The sequence below is a fragment of the Lemur catta genome, chromosome 8 (genome assembly GCF_020740605.2).
Source record: "Lemur catta isolate mLemCat1 chromosome 8, mLemCat1.pri, whole genome shotgun sequence".
NCBI lineage: Eukaryota > Metazoa > Chordata > Mammalia > Primates > Lemuridae > Lemur > Lemur catta.
The window spans coordinates 2,738,445-2,756,151 of record NC_059135.1 but is presented as its reverse complement, the minus strand read 5'-3'; the positions used below and the strand labels follow the sequence as shown (position 1 = coordinate 2,756,151).

The 17,707-nt window shown below is 46.6% G+C and overlaps 1 protein-coding gene across 3 annotated transcripts in view; it reads left to right on the top strand.

Annotated features, from left to right (window-relative positions):
- Positions 1 to 17,102, top strand: part of UBE2F (ubiquitin conjugating enzyme E2 F (putative)) — a 46,880-nt gene extending 29,778 nt beyond the window's left edge. For 2 of the 3 annotated variants that reach the window (XM_045558676.1, XM_045558675.1), the window contains 5 exons: positions 6,242 to 6,312; positions 9,124 to 9,181; positions 10,758 to 10,790; positions 13,262 to 13,324; positions 15,777 to 17,102. In XM_045558676.1, coding sequence (XP_045414632.1) covers positions 6,242 to 6,312; positions 9,124 to 9,181; positions 10,758 to 10,790; positions 13,262 to 13,324; positions 15,777 to 15,827 — 276 coding nt within the window. In that variant the 3' untranslated portion in view covers positions 15,828 to 17,102. The remainder of the gene's footprint in view (positions 1 to 6,241; positions 6,313 to 9,123; positions 9,182 to 10,757; positions 10,791 to 13,261; positions 13,325 to 15,776) is intronic. The other variant, XR_006736727.1, reaches the window with a different exon arrangement.
- The last annotated feature ends 605 nt before the right edge of the window (positions 17,103 to 17,707 follow it).

Sequence of the window (17,707 nt, the reverse complement as noted above, 5' to 3'; positions counted from 1 at the left end):
ACCAGGTATACAATATTTAAAATTCCAGACTTTCACTGAATATCTGTACATAGGCCATCTCTGTAGATTACGGTCAAGAGTAAGAATGTTAAAATTAAAGGCTAGTGAGTTCATGACACTGTGCTTCCTGATAGCTTGGGGAGGAGTTTAGCATAAGCTGATAAACTTTCCAAACAAGCCTTGGAGGCATCGGAGAACCCTCGTTTCAGGTATGGTGGACATCATTTAGTAGCAGAGTTTCTTGTTCTCATTATAGGCAGAGAGAAAAACAGGAGGGAATGCCAAGGAAGGAACGGGCATTTGCTGAGAGCCTCTGCGTGCTGGGTGTCCTCACTCACTCTATTCCATTCTTCTGGTAGTTCACCGGGTGACCTGAATAGTCACGTCTTCATACATTAGGCAGTTAGGGCTCAGAAAGCTAACGTTAAAAACTTCCCTGATTAGCTTTGCAAGTGTAGACAGCTGAATTGCCGAAGCTGGTCATGTCTAGGGCTGCCCAGCTTTTAAACGTGTCCCCTTCTCATCATACCAGGTGGTGAGAAAATGTTCGTTATGCTGTCCTGTCCTCTATATGACTTCGAGAAATGGAGAGGTGGGATATGGAATAAAAAGTGGCTAGAAAGACCCATTTCCCTTGTTCGTTGGTGACTGACACAGAGTGGAGGTAGAGGGTAAAGTTTGGATTTTTCCAGTGACTTTTCTGTCCCCTCTCTTGGGCCTTCTACTCTCCAGCCCTGCGCACTCTGTTCCCTTGGAAAAGCAGAAACACAGCTATTCTGAAGCTCTGTGCAGTGTTTGATCTTTAGCTTTGTTATGGTTATCTTACATTTTTATATTTTCACTGCTCTCTCCTTTGGAAGTTTCTAAGTGGTAGGCGGATCAGATTTCATCGGGAATAAAACCCCTATTCTCAGGCCCAGAAGCACTGAGAGCAGCCGGTGGCTCTGGGTGGACCTAGTCCCTACCCTGCTTCTGTGGGATCCCTTCATCCCAGCTTCCCCGTCAGACCCTCCCATCCCCTTCTCAGGTTTCTTCTTTGCCTCTTGACCAGGGCTGTGTGGGCGACTTTCTCAGTGACAGGCCAGCGTGTGTCACTGGAGTCCCCGGTAAGGAGTCTCCAGGGGGCCACTAGATACAGTACTTAGTTGGATACAAAAATAGTTGCGTTTGCCATGTGTGTAATTGATCTTTACCCCAAGAACTCTCTTTAACGTCTCTTTCCATAAGGCTGTGAGCCCCTGCAAGAGGAAGCTGTGGCTGTCTTGCCTACACAGTGCGTAGCCCCTGCTGGGCAGGAAGTGCACCTTTGTTCGGGGCTCGCTCTGTTTGCCCTCCACAAACTGAACAGTGTAGAAACAGACTAGAGAATGCAGGCAGCATGTGAGAATGCGTAGGTACGGGCAGAGATTGTGAGGGCGAACGCCAGGGAACCACATCGATTCGCAGCAGGGGCCCAGACGCTTGGGGAGCTTCTCAGGGTGCATCCGCCTCCATGCCATGACTCTATCTCCACGACTCCTGTACTTCATAAGGGCTTTTTTAAACCCCTTATAGTTCCTGCAGTGAAGTCTGCTATTCAGATTGTGACTCTGAAAAGCTTTTAATAAATTAGATCGTTATTTTAGAATAAACTTTTAAAGAAAAACACCTACTTGGTATGCCCTTTACGTATACCCCTACATCCCAGCAACTAAAATTCAAATTTCCTTTGTTTTTTTTTTGTCTCTTTGTCCCTGAATTTCACCTCCTAGCCTGAAGTCTGCCTGTAGTCTCTGTCAGTTTAGAAACTGGCTGAACTGATGCAGTGACTGTTAATGAGCTCCAGCGTGCCAGGCGCCGTGTCACACACTGCAGGGCCAGAGATGAGAAGTCGGCAGCCTTTTCAGAGTCTCAGTCTCCTGGAAGACAGATGCAGCCACAGTGATGAGCCGGGTGGTGACGTGGGTGATGGCAGTTCTGCACGGTGGTGGAGATGCCCAGAGGAAGAGCCCATGACATAGCCCTGGCGGCTCACGGGGGAGGGGGCCTCAGCCCAGATGCCACCTCGCCTGTGGCATTACACAGTCCCCGGGCGTCTTGGCCAGGAGTGGCTACAGAAAAGGGATGGAGCTTTTGCTCCTTGGCTGTTTCCTCCTGGAAGTGACAGCTGTCCCGTCCCCCAATGTTGTTGGCCGAATCAAGTAAAGTGGCCATGGCCAGCCTATAGGAGGTGAGGAGGGGCAGTCCTGCCATGTGCCCAGAGGAGAGCCAGAGACACTGTTCAACAGCAGTAATGATGGCCACAGGTGACACCTAACTGCCACTTGACCTCTTCTTTTTATATAATTTACAACACTTTGTAGGAAGTTGAGAAAACTTGGCTATGCATAAATAGAATATTTGTCACCTGGGATCTCTCCGCCCAGAGATGATCACCATGTCTGTATCCCGCATACCAGTGGAGCTACACTGCACATAGCCCGGTAACTTGGGGGTGTTCACATTCTAATATCATGGCCAACATCGTATTGTATATCAATTAACATGATTACATCATCATTAATAAGAGTGGTCCATTGTATGATGTTATCATGGTTTTAAACCAGTCTTTTATCATTGGTCACTGGTTGACCAATTTTTTGATAGTATAACCCAGACTTTATGTAAAGGGCCAAGTAATAAATATTTTATGCTCTGTGGACCACTTATGATCTCTGCCCCATATTCTTTTTTTCTTTTTTAACAATCTTTTAAAAATGTAAAAACCAATCTTTGATTTTGGGAAAACAGGCCTGGCCTAGATATGTTCTGCGAGCTGTGGTTTGCTGCCCCTAGAATAAATAGGGCTGCAAGGTGTGTCCAGGACACACCGCTGTCTGTCTGCCTCTTTCCTTCAGGTAAACTCTTAGAAGTGCCGTTATGGGTATTGAGTAATTGATGCTCCATTTTAAGGCTCTTGATAAATTCTGTTAAATCACCCTCCAGGCCAGGTGTGGTGGCTCATGCCTATAGTCCTAGCACTTTGGGAATCTGAGACAGGAGGATCACTTGAGACCAGGAGTTCGAGGCCAGCTTGAGCAATAGTGAGACCCCCGTCTCTACAAAAAATAGAAAAATTAGCCGGGCGTGGTGGTGCTCACCTGTAGTCCCAGCTACTTGGGAGGCAAGAGGCTCACTTGAGCCCAGGTGTTTGAGATTGTAGTGAGCTCTGAAGATGCCACTGCACTCTAGCCCAAGGAACAGCGTGAGAGCCTTCCTCAGGAAAAAAAAAATCGCTTTCCCTAAACTCTCCCCAAGATTAGGATTTTGTCTTATTTTGTTTTTGTTTTTGTTTTTGTTTTTTAAGATATGGGGTCTTGCTATGTTACCCAGGCTGGTCTCAAGCAATCCTCTCGCCTCCACCTCCAAAGTGCTGGGAGGACAGGTGTGAGCCACCACACCTATGATGGAGTATTTTCATTCTTATTTCTTTTTGCTATTTTGGGAAGAAATGGCATCTCATTTGGTATCCGATTGTCATTTGAATTTTAATTTCTTAAGTAGGATATTGAATACTACTTCCTACTTATTAGCTATTTGTATTTTTTATGAGTTGCTATTATGTCCTTTGCCCATTTTTTCATTGGGGTATTTGTTCTTCTTACAGGTTTATAAGAGTTCTTAGATGTAAAGTATGTGAAACTTTTTTCCTTAGGTTTCTTAGCTATGTTATAAATATTTTCTTTGTTTTGCATTTGTCATCTTTTGTTCTATGAAAGTTTGCTTTTTTGTTTCACTACTATAGTCAAATCTTTTTCTTCCCGGGTTTTTTTAATTATGAAATGCTTAAAGTAGGCTTCAGACCCCCAAGATGGTTGTCCACGTTTTCTTCTAGCCCTGTTACGGTTCTCTTTTATGTTTAGTTTTAATGTATCTGGAAGAAATATCTAAATGGGGATCTAACTGTATTTTTCCTAATGGGTAGCCAGTGCTACTGAATAATCCATATTTTCGCCATTGATTTGAATTGCAGTATTTGTCATGTGCTAGTCTTAGCTGTGTCGTAAGGTAGATGGCCGTGCCCAGCATGGAGGGGGAAAGTAGGAGGTGGGGCTGGGCATTTCCTGTCTGGCTTTGGTGGGGGGGGAGGGCAACAAGACAGGTTCAGTTTGGAAAGTGTATGTGTCAGAATCCGGTGCAGACTTTTGCGGTCTGTTCTGGGACCACAGTTAAGAGGACCATTGACAAAGGAAGCATCTGTGTTGACATCTAACTATGGAAGGTATGAAGGGACGGGAGGAGAAAGGGCAAATACCCCTGAGCCCTTGGCAGATGTAGTGACAATAGTCTGGGTGGTAACGCACTGGGACCTTCATAGAAGGGGGACACCGTTTGAGAGGGAGAGTGAGCTTGCCATCCTTCTAGATTCCTTCAGGTGCTAAGCGTCGGTGATTCAGCCCAGCCACCAGACCGCTGCTGTGCTCAGTACCTGATGGGTGCACACAGGTCTGCCCTGAGCAGCAGCCTGTCCTTCCCTCTGCAGCCTGAATGCCTCCTTGGGAGTGAAGGGCACAGTCGCTTCTTTCTGTCAAATGTATTCTCTTGCATTTGCAGAAAAGCAAATCAGAGCACGTGAAATTTACTGACGCTCACTCCGAACCTAAATTCTTTAGTTCTCAGACACATGCATTTACACAATCAGTTTAATCTTTTGGGGGTTTTTTTTGAGTCTATTCATTTTGTAGTGTTTTGAAATCAGTAAGAAAATTCACAAGGGAGCTGAAAAGTATGTTTGCTTTATACAAATAAAAAGTGAGACTGTAAGAGTAGTAGGAAATTACATGAGAATATTTCGATGGTGAAGTATTTCCTAAGTACAACAAGAAAGATAAAAATTTGATTACAAAGATAAAAACTTTCACTCCTCAGAAAACATCATAAATAAAAATTAATACCAAATGATAAACAGGGAAGATATTACCCCCGTTTGACAAAGGGTTTGATCCCTTTTTGAGATGACGTTTCCAATGACTGCATGTCATCCAAGGAGACCTCCCTGTGGGAGAGGACCTGGGGAGGGTCCTTCTGCAGGACACTGGCACTGTGCCAGAAGGCAGTTGCTGACCAGCAGTGCCTCCTCCTGGGCTTTGTCCCGAGGAAATATTTCATACAGGATGTGAGCAAAGGTGTGGGCCTTGGCATAGCAGGCTTGGAGTGGAAGCAGGAAGCAACCTAAATGTCCAAGGCAGGGAAGCAGCTAGTTGGATGCAGGTGTTTGTACCATGGAGTGCAGGAAAGCTACCTGAAATGATGACAGAAATAAATGTGAAACGATACATAGCACAGCTTCCTGCTGCTATAAAGAAAAACGAATGTGCACACACACACACATCTGTATATGTGTGTGGCCCAGAAAAGGGGCTCAAAAAATGTACATCAGGTTCAGTAGAAATTATTTCTGGGTAGAGTTATTATGGAGTGTGTGTGTGTGTGTGTGTGTGTGTACGTGTACCTATATAAAAGACAACAAAAGTGAAAGGAAACGTGTACTTTATAATATATATTATTATAATGTTATATATTATATTGTACATATTACCTATTAATAAACATATTTCCTTTCATTTTTCTTAAATGAGTTATATATTGCTTTTATAATAGAAAAATCGTAAAAGAACTCTATCCAAACATGCCAAGTCATAAGTGACGTTGATATGCTTTATCCCCATGCACTCATTCTCATTCTTTTTCCCTCCTTCAAGTATAAGGTGGACTAAGATTTTCATCTAGGAAAATGTATGTGACAACAGCATCTTTAAAAACATCCAATGAGGGAACGGGCTGTTCTTGCAAGTAGCAGTAACTTTTAGCCACAGTTCGGTAACTTAGTGCAAAGGAATGTGGGGCTCCTGGTGGAACTTGGGCCTGGAGAGTACAGGAATCTTACCTAGAGTTCACTGCAGGCTCCTCTTGCACAGCCCTGCCTGGCACTGTGAGCCGGCAGGACATGGGGCCTGAAGAGGTGCTCTGAGGTTCGTGGGCAGGCTTTCCTGGTGGGACTAGCACTTGTGGACACAGGGTGCAAGCACGTTCCTGTGTAGGGGAAGTGAGCCAGTCAGTATTCAAGGTTGAATACGTCTCTGGCGAGTCAGACTGCAGGCTGAGTACGCCACGAAACAAGCGTCTAGATAGGGGACGTGGGAAGGCTTTGGCCTGGAGACGTGATTTGGACAAACTGTCGGTGTGATCTCTCTGTCTCTCTCTCATTCTCTCTGTGTTGCAGCCTCCCAAAGTGAAATGCTTGACCAGGATTTGGCACCCCAACATCACAGAGACAGGTGAAATTTGTCTAAGGTGAGTTTCTCATCTTTCTGGTCTTCCGCATTTGTGAGCGTTGTGTGTGAGCACTGGGCTTTTGTTTTTGGTTTTTTGTTTCTGTTTCTGTTTTTGTTTTTTGTTTTTTTTGAGACAGAGTCTCACTTTGTTGCCCAGGCTAAAGTGAGTGCCGTGGCGTCAGCCTAGCTCACAGCAACCTCAAACTCCTGGGGTTCAGCGATCCTACTGCCTCAGCCTCCCGAGTAGCTGGGACTACAGGCATGCACCACCATGCCCGGCTAATTTTTTCTATATATATTTAGTTGTCCAGATAATTTTTTTATTTCTATTTTTAGTAGAGACGGGGTCTCATTCAGGCTGGTCTCGAACTCCTGACCTCGAGCGATCCACCCGCCTCGGCCGCCCAGAGGGCTAGGATTACAGGCGTGAGCCACCGCCCCCGGCCTGTTTCTGTTTTTGATACAAGGTCTTACTCTGTTGCTCAGGCTGGAGTGCAATGGCATCATCATAGCTTATTGCAGCCTCAAACTCCTGGGCTCAAGTGATCCTCCTGCCTCAGCCTGCCTCCCGAGTGTACACCACCACACATGGCTAATTTTTTTATTTTTGTAGAGTTGGGGTCTCACTATGGCTCAGACTGGTTTCGAACTCCTGGCCTCAAGTGATCCTGCTGCCTGGGCCTCCCAAAGTGCTAGGATTACAGGCATGAGCTACCACACCTGGCCACATTGGGCAATACATCTCCTCTGAGAGAAGATTTTGAGGTGTGGCCAAGATTAGGAAAGGCTTGGCTCAACTGAGAAGTAGCTGCAGTTGCCTGCTTGCCCCCAAACCCCTGCCCTTGCTCTGCTTCCAGACTGGTGTTCTCCCACTGGCCTGTGTGGCCCCGCCCCGCTGGTTCTCAGCACAGCCTGCTCAGCCACCCAGGAGGGACCCTCTGGCGCCCTTACCTTTCCCCTCCTGTTTACATGCAAGCACCCTTTCCTTCCATGTGGGAAAATAGGACTATCAACAGACACCCAGGAGAAAAAATGTAGATGACAGGCTTAAGAAGACCTTGGGCACATATATTTAAGATGTCCTCTCTTTACCAAAGTGGTCTTGAGATGTGTGGAGCACTTTTGGAGCAGGGCAGCTTCCCAGAGCTTCATGTCTGCTGTGACCTGTGGTCCTACCCTTTAATGGCAGAGTATCAGGGATCAGTGATTTCCCCTCCTAACGTTGCTGAAGATGTATGGATTGGTTGGTTTTAAATAAATTTAGCATTTGGGCTTTGTTTGAATGTGTCTTGTCCCTTTCTCTAGTAAGGCAGTGATGTTGAGTGTAAGTGCTCTCGTGCCAGACCGCCTGGATTTGCACCTAAGTCCCCCTGGCTGTGGGACTTAGGGCCAGTGATTTCACCCGTATGTGCCACACACTTGACCACAATTTAGAAAGTAAGCCTGAGGTATTTCTTTAGCATGTTTCTCTTACTTTCAACATGAAATGCAGCAGTCTAAGTCAGTTCTCATGCTCAGCTTCTGTCTCTTTTTTCTCTTGCTCCTTCTCTTGGTAAACACCAGTCACTTTGAAAGGAAATGTATAAGCTGTGGCTGCTCCTCGCTGCGGGAAAGTCTTACACCAGGATCCCTTTTTCTTTCTCAAAAGTGCACTTAGTACCCATTTTATTTTATTTATTTATTTATTTTTCTTTTTAAAGACAGGATCTCACTCCATCACTCAGGCTGCAGTGCAGTGGCCTTATCATAGCTCACTGAAACCTCCAACTCCTGGGCTGAAGTGATCCTCCTCACTCAGCCTCCCGAGTAGCTGGGACTGCAGGTGCATGCCACCATGCCTGGCTAATTTTTTAAATTTTTCATAGAGTCAGCGTCTTGCAATGTTGCCCAGGCTGGTCTGGAACTCCTGGCCTCAAGCGATCCTCCTGTGTTAGCCTCCCAAAGTCCTAGGATTAACCTGCATCTGCAGCATTTCAGAACACTAGCTCCGAGTGAGTTGCCTGGGTTGGAAGAGCACAGTGTTTACCAAGTGCCTGCCCTTGGGCATGTCTTCTCTGTGCCTTGGTTTCCTCCTTTGTGAGACAGAGAAATGGTGGCACTTCCTTCACAGGTTGTTGTGGGCATTCAGTGACTTCCATGACCTAGCACCTAGGATGGTGCCTGACATACATAGTAAGCTCTGAGCTTCAGTTATTCCTGTTGTCATTTGTGTTGCTCTTGTCATTTTTTGAACATTAAATTGACAAATGTTCTTTGTATGCTTTTTTGTTTTTGTTTTTTTGAGACAGGATTCCACACTATCGCCCGGGCTACAGTGCAGTAGCCTTTAGTGATCCTACTGCCTCAGCCTCCCGAGTAGCTGGGACTACAGGCATGCACTGACACACCCAGCTAATTTTTCTATTTTTTTTGCTCTTGTTCAGGCTGATCTCGAACTCCTGGCCTCAAACAATCCTCCCACCTCAGCCTCCCAAAGTGCTAGGATTACAGGCATGAGCCACCACGTCTGACCTCTTTGTGTGCTCTTTTAAGCATGCTTTTCCTCTCCTTATAACTTCTATGTCAAGGACTAAGGATCTCTCTGTACAATAGATAGATAGAAATAATATGAGACATTATAATTAAATATGTATATAACCTTGGAGGTAGAGAAGACCCTCTTCAGGGAGACAGGACACTGAGAAACCACAGAGGAAAAGACATAAAAAGTAGATCTCCTGTATGGAGTAAAGACAAAACACGGGCCAACAGGACTCGTGCGCATGCACATACCGGTGGCTCAGGGCACTCCCAGCTGCTCCTTGCTAACGGCTCTCTTTGTGTTTTTCAGTTTACTGAGGGAACACTCGATTGACGGCACTGGCTGGGCTCCCACAAGAACACTGAAGGTAGGGCCTGTGCCTTTTGATCAGAGGCCCCCCCCGCCGCAGTCCTCTCCCTCGAGTAACAGCCTCGTGGGAGGGCAACGCGTGTCCTTGCCTGGCAGGTCCACACTGGGGGTCGGGCACAGGCTGCTCCCTCCTCTCCCCACCGCCCGCTGCATGGGGCTACTCCGCCAGTCACTGACCCTGGTCAGTTTGGGTCAGATGTGTGTCCTTGTTGGCCAGTGCCAGGCACCATTCCAGAACCAGGCACAGGAGCCCAAACTGCAGGCTTTAGAACCAAACTGCCATCCACTGTGGGAAACTTACTCTTTAACAGGGATGTCTTGAGCCCGTCTGGCCACCAGAGGGTCCAAACTGACATGCAGACCACTCCCTGTGGCCAGAGAGGACTGTCAGGTGTTGGGTCTCCATCAATAAGCAAGGACCCTGGGGAACAGTGCAGGACGGGGCTTTAGCCCTGGTCCAGTGTCAGGGGACACTGCGGACTGCAGTCATGACCCAGCACCTCCCAAGCCATGGTCTCTGTCACCTTGGGCATCCCACCTGGTCTTCTCTCCAGCCCCATGCCACCCCCTAGATGAGTCCTGCCCACTCAGGACTTGGCCTCTGCACAGGTTGTGCCTCTGCCTGGAAGGTTCTTCCCTCCCACAGCCCCTCCCTGACAGACTCCTCCCCTGCATGCCCCCTCAGATGGCTGCCACTTCCTCTCCTCCCAGGGTGGGTGCTCTGGGGGACACTTTCCATAGATGGGGTGCTGGCCCGCTGACCTGCCCACCTGTCTGAGCCCCTCCACCAGACAGGGCTCCAGCTCCAGCCCCAGGCCAGGCTCACACCAGGAGGTCAGGGATGGGAGGGTGGGTGGATTGGTCGATGAATGAGAGAAAGCAGAGAGGGGCAAATGAAATGACCCCCTAGCAGAGAGCGTGAGGGGAGCGTGAGAACAGGCCTGGAAAGGACAAGGCTTGAGCTGACGAAGAGAAAGGCAGAGAATGACTGAGTCACGGATGGCGGCTCAGCACAGATAGGACATTGGTTTTTAATTTCATTTAATGAAAATCTGATCCTTGAAATGTTAGTCTCCCTTGATTCCTGAAGTAACCAAAGGAAAGTTACTAAGAATACTCAGCAGGATAGGGCTGGGGGTGAGTAATTAGCTTATCTACGACCCCAAGAGGCAGTAAATGTTAAAAACAGATTTTATTTTAAAGGTAACTTTGTAGAAGGCTGAACCATATTGGTGACAGGGGGTAAGAGGTGATTTAAGGCGGCTCTCCACAAACGCTGACCGCGGGCTCTTATCATAGCACAGGATTAGGTTCACTGGGCCCGGGTCTAACCAGAGGGCAGTTGATGTTCTCTTTGATTTTATACTCGCTACCTGTGACTGCTCATCTCTTTGAATTTCCCGGAGTTTGTTGTTACACTTGAAGAGAGGTGGTTTTAATTTTCTCGCTTGAGAACAACACCATATGCTGAAGACAGATTTTTTATACGGTGACAGGCACATTTCTTGTCATGGGTTTAAAAGGCTTTAGGTGCACAATAGCCTGAAACATGTTTTCTGTTTTTCTTATTTCAGGATGTTGTTTGGGGATTAAACTCTTTGTTTACTGTAAGTATAAAGTTTTTCTCTATTTCCCTGACTGCTGGTTTTAAACATCACCTTAAGGATAACACAAAAACGTTAAAAACCAAAATATGCACATACCCTCCTTTATGGGTAGAACAGTGAGGCAGGACGTAGGGAGCTTTGGAGTGGCTTATGGAGAGCCTGTCAGGGATGGGCACAGGAACCCTACTTCTGCCCTCTGCCCCCTGGGGGACAAAGTGGTTCCACTTGCTTTAGCCCCTCCCAGTGGAGTGGCCCCCCCCATCTGAGCCTGTGGTCTCACCAGCCAGCTCAGTCAGCGGCCCTGTTTGCTCCCCAGTGTCCTGGTTTGGATGGGTGACTGTGTGCTCACCAGCCTTGACGGCTTTTCACAAACCCAGAACCTCGGGGCTGTGTCCTTGTTAGTGATGAGCTGCTGGCATTCGCTGCTCTCAGGAAGCAGCACATCTCACAATGGCCCTGGGACAGGAAGAGGCTAAAAGCTGTTAGTTGGATTATTTTTAATATAAAATTATTTATTCCTTTGAATTTTTATTGTTTGATTCATTAAAGAACATTTAAAGAAATAAGCTTCAGGCATCTGTCTCTAAAAAAAGGTTTTGCATCTTTTGGTGAAACCTAAGGTGCCTCCGTGAAAATGAGCACATCTTGGATAGTCCACCAGGAACCGGATGCTGCCCACAGCAGGTGTGCCCTCACGACTCACACCGGTGGGTCCCGTCATCTGTGGGCACAGCGTTCTTGTTCTTGTCTTCACCAAGAGGAAAAATAGCAGAGCCTCAAACTAAATAGTGATCCCCTGCCCACCTTCGCCTTCTGACCTGGTGTTACCCGGTGGGCACCTGTAACACCAGCAAAGAAACAAAACATTTCCAGTGGTTTCAGGAGCCCCTGAGTCCCCATGGAAGCCAATGCCTGGTGGAGACCTGGACTTGAGCCATCTGGACCATTTTCTGCTGGTCTCAGTCACTTTGTTGTGATTTGGGTTTTGGCTTTTTTATTAAAGTGAGTGAAGTTTTACTTGGGGAGCCGTGAAGGCCGAGCATGATTTAAAATCTGCCTTGGTTGTGCTTCATTGTGGTGTTGAGCCTTTGCACCTCCAGTTTTGATTGAGAGAGCCAAACAGGACAGGTGCCCTTCCAGGGCCCACACATTGTCATTGTCATCAGCCTCCAGGATGGATCCTTTCTGGAACCATCCTGTCTGCCCCTGGTTCCTTGGCGGTGAACATGTTTTAACTGGTGACTTGCTACAGAGAAATTAATGGAAAGAAAAAATAAACACTGGCTCCTTGGACTTTTTTTTTTTTTTTTTGTAAGAAATCTGGTGCAGCCACATTAGCTCCCTATCTCCAAGTGTTCTAATCCTTTTAAATTATAAAGAGCCAATTAGCAGTTAGACTTGCTAATTAAGTAGGTAATGGTTATTGTGACTGATATATTCATTGTAAGTCAGACACACAGTAAAGAATAAAGAACTTTGTGTGCCTGATGTAGTCTTTATATACACTGGGTATCTCATATAATATGTGCTTGTATTTATGCCTTTTTCTACAACTTGGTATCTAATTTTCCAATACAATTACCATAGAGATTTTCCAGTTGCTTTGCTATATTTGTAACATATTATTGGTCACAGCTGTATTTATCTCCAAATCCAGGAACACAGTCCCAGAATTTAACCTAATTCGCAAAGAAAAATATGGTCTTGGCAGTAAGCCATCGTGTGGCATGCTTTGGGGAGCAGTGACTCGTGGCAAAAACCAGTCTGACTGCCCCAGGGTTCAGGAAGAGGGATGGACAGTAGAAAGACAACATGCCTCTGGTCTGAAATCCAGGGTGCTTGCTGGGGGTGGGGACCAAGGGGATCAGCCACCCCAGTGCTTTTCTAGGGCAGGGAGAGGCTGGTGCTCTCTCCTGAGGCTGGTCCTAGGGCACTGCCCTGTGTTCGGTCGGGTTCCAGGCATCGTCCTTGCCGGCCGTGAGTGGGATGCTTGTGAGTGAAAGGAAGTCCACGAAGGCCCACGCAGAAACCGTAGACTCACAAAGGCAAGCTGTTAGTCATAAAGTAAATTAAAAGGAAAGTAAAGTAAGGAAAATTAATTTTTGTGAAAAAGAATGGGATTTTTATTTGGAAGTACTCATAATGAGAGTGGTTTTCATTCTCCAATTATCAAAAATAGCAGTAGAAAACAATGTGATTACTATTTCCTCTGTTTTTCACCAAACTTCGGACAATTATATGTAAACATACCCCTGACTTCTTTCATTCGATCATTAATCACCATTTTGAAAAAAATACCCCACATGTTCAGTATTTTTATATCAAAAGAACTGAGTTCTTAATGGAATTCTCAGCTCTCCAAGTTGGTCTGCTATTTGCTAATTAGACTCTGTTGCTGCTTCATGAAGTGAAGACTTTAACAGCAGAAAAAGATTCTTTCCGGTGTTTACTTGAATTTCTCTCTTTCTCAGGATCTTTTGAATTTTGATGATCCACTGAATATTGAAGCTGCAGAACATCATTTGCGGGACAAGGTGAGCCAGTCACAGGTTTATTCTAGGCTGATGTATTTGGCACAAAGATGATTACTACTGTTTCTTGATTGGATAAATATAGAAGTTGAGAATGGTGAGATGCAGGACTGGAATTAAAGTAATTTATAAATAATGTGTCGTGATAAATGTTTGTGGCCTCCAGAAAGTGTTTTCCCCAAGGTCAGAGACAAGTAGTTTTTATTAGATGTGATTTCCTAGCAGAATTGAGTCTGAGTAATTTAAAATGTAGTTGTTCCTTTACCTTAATAACGTACAGGGACATAGAGGGAGGTTGGACAGTGTCAGCTGCCTTGTTCCTCCACACCTTTGCTGAGCTCGTACACATGCACTCACGTTTAGTTTTGATCTTTACTCAGAATAATGAGATCCTGTTTATTACTCTTAATCTTCAATTTCTTTTTTTTTTTTTTTTTTTTCAGCTTTTTTGCTCCAAATCAATGTATAAACTATCACTCATTCACTTCAGGAGCTGCCTTATATTCCATAGAATGGCTCTGCCCTAGTTTTTTTTAACGATTCTCTTCTTGGTGGGCATTCAGGTTTTGCTCTTATGGGATTTTTTTTTTGCCAACTACAAACAGTAACGCAGTAGATATCTGTGTATACACATCCTGAAATACTGGTGTGTTTTGTTTTGGTTTGGTTTGGTTTTTTTAAAGAAGAGAGTCCTTGAACTGGGGGAAGATTATGTGTATCCTTAATTTGAATAGCTTTTGCCAGTTTGTTTTTCTGTGAGGCTGTGGTGGTGCCCATGCCCACCAGCAGGGCAGGTAGGCGGGCACCTTTTTCCCTGTGCTCTGCACCAGAGAGGTGTATTCTACTTTCTGAGCTTTCAGAGAGGTCAGGGCCTTTTTTTTTTTTTTTTTTTTTCTGACTTCCAGTTTGTTTATTTTTCTGTATGTTTATTTTATTTTGCAGACAGAGTCTCCTGAGTAGCTGAAACTATCAGCACATGCCACCATGTCTGGCTAATTTTTGCATTTTTTGTAGAGGGGTCTTGCTATGTTGCTCAGGCTGGTCTTGAACTCCTGGCCTCAATCAATCCTTCCGTCTTGGCCTCCCAAAGCACTGGGATTACAAACATGAGCCACTGCACTCAGCCAGGTGTCTTTTTACATAAATGTGTATTAGCTGTTTGCATCTCTGAGTTACTTGTTCTTATTTTTGAGCCATTCTTTTCTTAGATTAATTTTCTTTGAATTGTAGGAGGTTTTTGTCTATTAGGGATATGTATCTGGTCACTTTTGCAAATATCAGGGGCATAGCTCTGTCAGGTTAGCCATAAACTCTGCTATACTGTGCTTCTAGCTTGCCGATTTACAAATGGATTTGAGGTGCTTCCAGGAAAACACCTGTTTTAAGAAGACTATTTGCCTAGAAACAAAATATTAAAACCCATTGGGAAGGAAAAAGTATAACAAAACCCAAGCTGCTGGGATTGTAGTCACTGAATGTCAGCTGTGCTTGAGCAGCAAGGCAGCAAGTGGTTTTGACCTTGTGATGAAAGGAAGCGTAAACGTCTGGAGGAGGGCCGTGCTGTCAGGGGGACTGACGTGACCACACTGGGCCTGTGGAGACTGGCTGGAGACTGCGACGGGGGCTGGGCGGCTCCGTCCCACTCGGGGGCCACGCTGGCTCTGCCTTAAGCATCCAGCGCTGCAGCGGCGCTCTGCCTGGATTTGCATTTTGTGTCGGAACCAGATTCCCTGCAGCAGCCTTGCCGCTGCTGGTGCTTGGCCACCCACCACCCTTAGGTTGGCTGACCTTGCTCTGCACCTGCGAAAGCCATCAGGTTGGTTCCAGACATGCCGAATGTCCAGAGCAGTGGCTCCTGGTTACGTTAGACCTGCTGCCTGGACGGTGCCGGGTGTTTGAAATTGGCCTTCCCTGGTCCTCTCCACAGCCTGAGCCTGAGTTCAGAGTGGGAGGTGGTGCCTCACCAGGGCCCTGAAGAATGGGCAGGAGCACCCCTGTCAGGGAGGCGAGAGAAGCACCACCCAAAGGTGTGGCGGGCACGGTGTGGAGAGTGCATTGTTCAGTGCGACTGGGACCGGGGAGCAGGCGTCTGCTGTGGCTGGTGTCCTGCTTTGTGACCTTGACCACACATTTCCGGGCTTCACTTTCCCCATCTGCAAAGCGAATGGGGTGGGTGAAATGCTGTCTTAAGACCCTTCCCACTCAGACCCCATGTTTGCGCCCCCACCCTCAGCACACCCAGCAGCATCTGGTACACAGTAAGCACCAGAATCATGAAGAAATGTCACTTAGACTTGGCCAGGTCTCTGGTCATTCTGCCACCTTGGTGACCAGAGGTCCAGCCTCTCCACACATGGCCTGCAAGTTGGTGGCTCTGACTTGTCCCTGAAGCGCTGCTTCATTCTCACTCATTCCTGCTATTCTTCCTTCTCCCTCTGGTCCTCTCACTCTGCAGGAGGACTTCCGGAACAAAGTGGATGACTACATCAAGCGTTACGCCAGATGATGAAGGGGAAGCTTGCAGGCCCACGGACTGTGTTACAGTTTGTCTCTAACGTGAAACAGCAAGAGGTAGCCCCGCCTCTTCCCCGTCCTCACGCTCCCTCTCAGTCCCACTGGATTGTCCCAGCCCTGTGACCATGTTGTCCTGAAGAAGACCATCTTCATGACTGCCCATTGTAGATGGAGAATTCTACATAAATACAGCAAGAACATGTATTTGGGTTTCTAAAGAGTTGTCTGCTTACCTTAACATGTTTACTTTTTTGAAATTGTACTGTATAGGCTGTTGGTGAAATTCTTGAGAAGTTGTAATGAACTCAAAACTGAGGCTAGAGCTTGCTTACCCTTTCCCCAAACAAAATTGGTTTCCTGCACAAGTGACGCTAATGATGTGTTCAGTGTAACTTGCAGATTGGCAATAAGAAACCCGCTACAAACTGTGATTGGAGGCAAATTCTCTTAGCTTCTTCCACGAATGTTGGCCCTGCCTAGATGTCGTGAAGCTTTCCAGAATGCATAGAGTCATTCACTGTAGATCTCTTATTGAAATGCGTATTTTATTTAATGTAAGTATATTTTGAAACAGATTTGTAATTTGTACAATTTAATGCTTTAATTATTTTTTCTATTCTCATTTAGTTTGTATTTTCATTGTATAGAGCAGACAGAAAGATGTTGGGTCAATCAACTATTGAAGAGAAATACAAACAAAGTATGAAAGACACATTATTCATTCTGTCCAAATGCAACAAGATTCTGGCTCTTAAAAATCAGCTCTTGCTTTCAGGTCCAGATGTGGCAAGGACATTTCGGAGCCCTTTGAAGCTAGATCTGGATGATAAAAATAAAAGCAAACAAACAAAAAGGCAGGGAGCCCATTCTCACATGCTGCCCCGAGGAAGCTGGCCGGTGCTGGACCAGACGGGGGCTGGTGTTTCTGCGGTGTCATGTGATCGGGAGCAGTAGCCGATTACCAGAGCGCCAGACCCTCGCTGTCCTGAGAGGCAGGAGAGAGAGATACTCAGGAATCAGCCCAGACAGTGTCTGATGCCACTGAGACTGTGCCTGTGGCCTTCTTCTGAGTTTGCTGTGGCTCTGGCCCTTTCTGGGGGTGAGCCTGGGCTGTGGAGGACAGGAATCAACAGCAGCATGTGCCATCCTCAGCCAGGCTCACTCGCGGCAGAGGAAGAGCCCCGAAGAGAGGCAAGTGGATTTATTCCAGCGTTTAGACCTTTGATCCAGTGAAGTCATATGCAAAATAAATGTTTGTCTGGTTTCATTTGCTGACTGCCTAACACTCACATTTAACTGCCAGCCTCCTTAGGCCTCTGGAGTCTCCAGTCTGCCATCTACTGGGTTTAGTTGCTTTTCTTAACTTATGCAGTCTCTAATTATGAGATCAATCTTCTGGAGGTCCAGCAGGTGAGGAGTGTGAGCCTTGCTTCCTGTCTGCAATCAGGAATTGTACCCAGTAGACTTGAGGGTACAATTCCCTCTCCTGATGGGCCACACATAGGGGTGCCCAGAGCAGCGAGGGTGGGGCTGGATCAAGTGAATGGTGGCATCTCAGGGGCTCGGGGCCTGTCCAGGAGGCATGGTAATCCCCACCTCCCAGGGCCTGGGAGAGGTACTTACACACTGACCACAAGGCATTCTCTGCCAGGCGGGTCGGGAGGCCAGGGCCAGCAGCTGTCCTGCCCATGCACCTGATTTCTGCCTCTAGTGACCCCGGAAATGAGGTTCTCTGCTTGGTGCCAGTCCCAGACCCGAGCCACGGCACATCCCATGGTAGCTGTTGGGGCTGCCCCTGAGCTGCCTGGCTGGTGGTGCAGATGTCGGGGGCTTTGTCATGAGGTACATCTGTGGAAGAAATGATGCCAGCGC